The sequence below is a fragment of the Mauremys mutica genome, chromosome 4, assembly GCF_020497125.1.
Source record: "Mauremys mutica isolate MM-2020 ecotype Southern chromosome 4, ASM2049712v1, whole genome shotgun sequence".
Lineage (NCBI taxonomy): Eukaryota > Metazoa > Chordata > Testudines > Geoemydidae > Mauremys > Mauremys mutica.
Genome location: NC_059075.1, coordinates 155,742,280 through 155,749,030, shown reverse-complemented (window position 1 = coordinate 155,749,030; position 6,751 = coordinate 155,742,280). Strand labels below are relative to the sequence as shown.

Here is a 6,751-nt window from a genome sequence, read left to right as displayed (position 1 = left end):
GTTGGAGAACAAAGCGATCAGGTGCCTCCTGGCCCGGGAAAGAGACAAAGGCAGAGGGGGGGCTGGAGAGTCTCAGTCTGGAGCTGGCTGGGGAAACGGGGGGAGCCCCAGGGCTGGGGTCTGAGCTCCCTCCCCCCAAGATGGACCTGACTGAGGGGTCCTGTTGCCGGTACCCACAAGCTCTGGTTTGGCCTGTGTTCCTGCCGTCTAATAAACCACCTGTGTCACTGGCCGGCTGAGAGTCCCGGGGAATGGCAGGACGTGGGGGTGCGGGGCCCTGACTCCCCCACACGCCGTGACAGTGACATTGGCCATGGTCGGCAGACAGGACACCGGGCTGGATGGACCTTTGGCCTGACCCAGCCTGGCCGCTTTCCTGGATCACTTCTGGGGCCTTTCTGAAAATGGGCGTCGCGTCAGCGACCCTCCAGCCGCCGGGTGCAGGAGCTGATGGAAGCAGCGGTTACACAGCACAGAGCTGCGAGCTCGGGGGTGATACCAGCGGGGCCTGGCGACCTCTCGCTCTTTAGTTTATCAATTTGCTCCAAACCCTCAAGCTGGGGCCGTTCCTCAGACCTGTCACCTCCGAATGACTCAGGTCTGGGAACTTCCCTCCCACCCTGAGCCGTGCAGACGGATGCAAAGAATTCACTGAGTTTCTCCGCAACGGCCTCAGCGCCCCCGAGTGCTGCCCTGGCCCCTCGGCGTCCAGGGCCCGCTGGTTGTTTAGCAGCTGCTGAGGGACCTACCGAACGCTGCTGGTGGGTCGTGTCTCCTCGGCGAGCTGCTCTTCAAACTCTCTTGTGCTCCTGCCTCGTTTTCCGTTTGCACTTGACTCAGTCCATGTTCCGCCGGGAGTTTTCACTTCCACTTTCTAAAGGACTCAAACTGCCTCTTCCCCTCTGGCGTTTAGCCACAGAGGTAAGTTCTGGTCTCCATCCCCCCTCCCTGCATCGCTCGCTCTCCCCCACCCTCATTCACTGTCCCCAGGCTGGGGCAGTGAGTTTGGGGGCGGGAGGGGGAGGGGTGCAGGCTCTGGGAGGGGGTTTGGTGCAGGAGAGGGGAGAGGTGCAGGCTCTGGGAGGGGGTTTGGTGCAGGAGAGGGGAGAGGTGCAGGCTCTGGGAGGGGGGTTTGGGGTGCAGGCTCTGGGAGGGGGGTTGGTGCAGGAGGGGGTTTGGGGTGCAGGCTCTGGGAGGGGGTTTGGCCAATGGGAGCTGCAGAGTCGTTGCTCAGGGCGGGGGCAGCGCGCGGAGGCCCCCCCTCCCCCCCAGGGTCTGCAGGGACGTGCTGGCTGCTTCCGGGAGCGGCGCGGAGCCGGGGCAGGTAGCGACCTGCCTGGGCCCCGCCGCCCGCCGGAGTTTTAGCCAACAGGAGGCGCTGGGCGGGGGCGGGAGGAGTTGATCTGTGGGGTCCGCGCACCCCAGATCTGGCCCAGCCCTGACAGGCGTTTGTCCAACCTGCTCTTCAAAATCCCCAATGCTGGAAGTTCCCCCACAACCTCCCTGGGCAGCTTATTCCAGCGCTGACCCCCCCGGACAGGTCGCAAGTTTTTCCTAACGTCCAACCGGAACCGCCCCTGCTGCAGTTTAAGCCCGTTGCCTCTTGTCCTGCCTCCGCGGTTACCGAGAACAATTCTTCTCCCTCCCTCCCGCTCGTAACAACCGTCCATGTACCCGAACCCTGTTCTCCCGGCCCCCCCAGGCCTCTCCTCTCCAGACTAAACACCCCCAGCTCCCCTCGCAGCTCCTGCTTTCCAGCCCTTGACTCATTTTTGTTGCTCTTCTCTGGACTCTCCAATTTCCCCACATCTTTGCTGGAACGTGGGGCCAGCGCCGGCTCCTCCAGCTGACTCTGTATCACCGCGGGGTCGGGCAGAAGGACGTCCCGTGTCTGGCTTACAACACGCCGCTGATACAGCCCAGAAGGACGGGCGCTGTTGTTGCAACAGGGTTCCACCGTTGAGACATATTTAGCTTGTGGTCCACCCCGACCCCAAGGACCCTGCCCGCGGTTCTCCTTCCCAGGCACAGTCATTTCCCAGCGTACGTGTGCGGCTGATTGTTCCTGCCTCAGCGGAGCACTTTGCATTTGTCCTCCTTGGATTTCAGCCTCTTTGCGTCGGACCATTTCTCCAGTTTGTCCAGAGCATTTCGGATTTTCATCCCCTCCTGCAGAGCACTCGCCGCCCCTCCCAGCTTGGGATCGTCCACAAACGTTGTCAGTGGATCTCTGGGCCGTTATCGAGATCATCGCTGAAGACAGACCAGCCCCGGACCCAGAACCGACCCCTGCGGACCCCACTCGATTCGCCCGTCCAGCAGGAGGGTGAACCGCTGAGAACGACGCTCTGGGAGCGGTTTTCCAACCAGCTTTGCACCCGCAATGACAGACCGACACGCAGGCAGTCCCAGACCTTGCAAGAACAGACAAGGCGACCCTATAGCAATACCGAAGACCCTACAAAAACAAACCAGGACACGGCTCCAGATTCCACAATAAGAAACCGGCACCCACAGGGAACCAGCGGTAATGAGCTGGCGCACACAGCCCCAGATATTGCAACAACAGACTAGGGGACCCTACAATAACACAGAAGATCCATATGACAATAAAGCCCCGCGCACTTGTGAGAGACACTATCCTAACAAAGCAGCATCTGTCAGTGCCCGACAACAGCCAAAACACACAACTCTGCCACTCCTAAGACCCTACAGAAACAAAGCCGTATTTGCTATTGCTCCAATACTAAGGCCCGGCTGGGATTGGTCCAGCTTTGAGCAGGGGGTGGGACTAGATCCCTCCTGAGGTCCCTTCCAGCCCTGAGAGTCTCTGCAGCACAGTCCTAGCATGTGTAAGACCCTACAATAACAAAACGACGCACAGAGAGGCCCTAGGATTCAGGAGACACCCTACAAAACAAAACAGTTCTCACAAGAGACCCTACAATGACAAAGCAAAACAGGCACAAAAGCCCTTGCTCTCATGAGACCCTACAGTAACAAGGCAGCCAACACAAGAGACCCTGCAAAAACCAAGCCACACACAGAGCCCTGCTGCTCCAGGAGACCCTGCAAAAACCAAGCCACACACAGAGCCCTGCTGCTCCAGGAGACCCTACAAAAACAAACTGAGCCAAACAGCGCTGCTTCTCCCAGGAGACCCTACAAAAACAAAGCGACACACGCAACTCATAGCGTTCTTAAGACCCCACAGTAACAAATCAGCCCTGCCAGGAGGCCCTACAAAAACAAACAGACCCAAACAGCCCAGCCCCTCCCGAGAGACCGCACCATAACAACCCAGCACACAGGCACTATGTATGTATCCAAGACGCCAAGGACCTGACCCCCGGGGGCTGGCAGGAGAATCCCTGTTGGCCAGGGCTGTCCAGGTCCCCTGACACAGACACCAGCCAGCAGAGGGCAGCACCAGCACAGTACAAGACATAGATATATTTTAATCCAAAAAAAAAAAATAAAGACAACGAGACATCCACACCCCCAAGCTAGGGGTCAACCCCCCCCAACCCGTATGCACCCCGACCTCCCTCCCTGGCTCCCCCAGACTCGAGTCCAGCCCCCTCGGCTCCAGGGGTCGCAGGCCGGTCGCGGATCACGTGTACAGGTCAAAATCCACCCGCTTCGAGTTGTAGAATTGGCCTTGCGAATTGTCGGCCTTGCGGCAGTAAACGCCCTCCTTGAAATAGCCCTGGTCCACCCACTCCTGCCGGGGGAGAGACGCAGCCGGTTACAGGGGCCCGGCGCCGGGACGCGGCCTGGGGGGGCCGGTTACAGGGGCCCGGCGCCGGGACGGGGCCTGGGGGGGGCTGGTTACAGGGGCCCGGCGCCGGGGCGTCGCCGGGGGGGGCGGGTTACAGGGGTCCGGCGCCGGGACGTGGCCTGGGGGGGGCTGGTTACAGGGGCCCGGCGCCGGGACGTGGCCTGGGGGGGGCCGGTTACAGGGGCCCGGCGCCGGGACGTGGCCTGGGGGGGGGCCGGTTACAGGGGTCCGGCGCCGGGACGTGGCCTGGGGGGGCCGGTTACAGGGGCCCGGCGCCGGGACGTGGCCTGGGGGGGGCCGGTTACAGGGGCCCGGCGCTGGGACGTGGCCTGGGGGGGCCGGTTACAGGGGCCCGGCGCCGGGACGTGGCCTGGGGGGGGCTGGTTACAGGGGCCCGGCGCCGGGACGTGGCCTGGGGGGGGGCTGGTTACAGGGGCCCGGCGCCGGGACGTGGCCTGGGGGGGGCTGGTTACAGGGGTCCGGCGCCGGGACGTGGCCTGGGGGGGGCTGGTTACAGGGGCCGGCGCCGGGACGTGGCCTGGGGGGGGCTGGTTACAGGGGTCCGGCGCCGGGACGTGGCCTGGGGGGGGCTGGTTACAGGGGTCCGGCGCCGGGACGTGGCCTGGGGGGGGCTGGTTACAGGGGCCCGGCGCCGGGACGTGGCCTGGGGGGGCTGGTTACAGGGGCCCGGCGCTGGGACAGGCCCCTCTGGAGCGGGGGCGGGGGGGCTTGGCACACGGGGACCCCTCACCCGGTGCCGGGACCAGCCCCTCAGGGCGGGGGGGGGGGGGGAGAGCTGGTTACAGGGGCCCAGTGCCGGGACGCGGCCCCTTGGGAGTGGGGGCTGGGCACACAGGGACCCCTCGCCCGGCGCTGGGACGCGGCCCCTCTGGAGCGGGGGGGGGGGGGCTGGGCACACGGGGCCCCCTGGCCCGGCGCTGGGGACTCACCTGCATCTGGGTGCTGCTGAAGGGCCCGTAGAGCTCGGCCCCATTCGTGTTCTCCCATTTGTACTCCCACATCACCTCCGCCAGCGGCTCCTCCCCGGCCTGGGGCTGCGGCGCCGCAGCGCCCCCTGCTGGACAGACACCGTCGCACGCCCGTCCGCAGCCCCCCCGGGCCCCTCAACAAATCCCCGCAGCCCCCGCCGCGCCAGCCCCCCCCCACGCCCGTCCGCAGCCCCCGCCGTGCCAGCCCCCCCGCAGCCCCCGCCGGCCCTGCCCCCCCCGCGCCCCTCACGCCCCCGCAGCCCCCACCAGCCCTGCCCCCCCGTGTCCCTCACTCCCCCCCGCAGCCCCCACCACGCCAGCCCCCCCAGTGCCCCTCACTCCTGTCCGCAGTCCCTCCCTGGCCAGCCCCCCCGGTGCCCCTCACTCCCGACCTGCAGCCCTGCCCCCCCCATAGCCCTGGTGGTGCCCCTCACTCCTGACCCGCAGCCCCCCCCCACGTCTCACCGGACGCCTGGGTTCTCAGCCTGGCCTCGTCGATGTCCTCGGCGAACATGTCGAGGGCGGGCGGGGGCGGGGCGGGCGGGGGCTGGGTCAGCGCCCGCAGCCTGAGCGCCAGCTTCTCGCGGGTCTCCTGGTAGATCTCGTAGACGCCCCGGCCCACCATCTGGTCAGCCAATCCCGAGAGCCGCTCCAGCTGCTCCCGCCTCTGGGGCGAGCCCGGCGCCTCCCCCTCCTCGGGCGGGGCGGGGGCCCCGGCCTTGGCGCGGGTCCAGGCCCGGCGGGGGCGCGAGCCCCGGGCCCCTCCCTTGCTCCCCAGGCGCTGGATGGCCCGGGCCACCGTCTCCCCCGGCCGCACCATCTCCACCATCCCCTCCAGCAGCGTCTGCTTGTCCAGCAGGGGGCGCCCCCCGTCCTCCTCCTGCCCCCCGCCGGGGGGCTGCCGGCCGCCGGGGGGCTGCTCCTTGATCCGCACCTGCGGGGGGGGGGGGGGGGGGTCAGTCCGGGTCCAGCCGGCCCCGGCCCCCCACCCCCGCTCCCCTCCCCCGCCCGGCCCCTCTTCCACCCCCGCCCCCGCCTCCCCCGGCTCGACCCCCGCCCCCCCCGGCTCGACCCCCCCCCCGTCCCTGCCTCCAGCCCCGGCCCCCACCCCCCCCCCCGGCTCGACCCCCCGGCTTGACCCCCGCCAGTCCCTGCTCCAGCCCCGCCTCACCCAGTCGATGTTGTCCAGCCAGTTGTCGCGGATCAGGGCCTCGCGCCGCAGGAAATAGTTCCCCTCCGAGTCGAAGTGCCCCTCCTCCATCTCCTCCTCCAGGTTGAAGGGGGTGATCCGCACCCCGTCCTCGTAGTCGATGGTGGCCGACTCCTGCCCTGCCCGGGGAGACCCCTGCCCGTCAGGCCCCCGACTTCCCTGTTCTGCCCAGCCCAGGAGTCAGCCAGGCTCCCCCCTTCTCCCCGGCAGGATCCCCTCCGTCCCCCCATCCCCCCTCCTTCCCCCCGGCCCAGCCCCCTTCTCCCCTGCAGGATCCCCCCGTCTCCCCAGCCCAGCCCCCTTCTCCCCTGCAGGATCCCCCCTGTCCCCCCTCCTTCCCCCCCGTCTCCCCTCCTTCCCCCGGCCCAGCCCCCTTCTCCCCGGCAGGATCCCCCCCGTCGCCCCTCCTTCCCCCCGTGTCCCCTCATTCCCCCGGCCCAGCCCCCTTCCCCTGGATCGCCCCCCGTTTCCCCTACCCCCCCCCCGGCCCAGCCCCCTTCTCCCCGGCAGGATCACCCCCGTCCCCCCTCCTTCCCCCCGGTCCAGCCCCCCTTCTCCCCTGGATCGCCCCCTCCCCACAGGATCCCGGCCCCCTCAGCCAGACCAGGGTCTCACCCTCCACGTCCTCTGATGCCAGGATGTCGTATTTACTGGCCCGGCCGCCATCCCCCTCCTCATCCTCGTCTTCCTCATCGCTGTCCAGGGAGTGTTTCCCCTTGAACCGGCTCCCTGGGCCACTGGCCCCCAGGCCAGGCTCTGCCAGCTGGGGAG

At 67.5% G+C, this 6,751-nt stretch overlaps 1 protein-coding gene across 3 annotated transcripts in view; it reads right to left on the bottom strand.

Annotated features, from left to right (window-relative positions):
- Nucleotides 1-3,497: 3,497 nt before the first annotated feature.
- Nucleotides 3,498-6,751, bottom strand: part of CD2BP2 (CD2 cytoplasmic tail binding protein 2) — an 8,721-nt gene continuing 5,467 nt past the window's right edge. For 2 of the 3 annotated variants that reach the window (XM_045016323.1, XM_045016324.1), the window contains 5 exons: nucleotides 6,596-6,743; nucleotides 5,942-6,099; nucleotides 5,236-5,704; nucleotides 4,732-4,859; nucleotides 3,498-3,724 (listed from right to left, as the gene is read on the bottom strand). In XM_045016323.1, the coding sequence (XP_044872258.1) occupies nucleotides 3,614-3,724; nucleotides 4,732-4,859; nucleotides 5,236-5,704; nucleotides 5,942-6,099; nucleotides 6,596-6,743 (1,014 nt within the window). In that variant the 3' untranslated portion in view covers nucleotides 3,498-3,613. The remainder of the gene's footprint in view (nucleotides 3,725-4,731; nucleotides 4,860-5,235; nucleotides 5,705-5,941; nucleotides 6,100-6,595; nucleotides 6,744-6,751) is intronic. The other variant, XM_045016325.1, reaches the window with a different exon arrangement.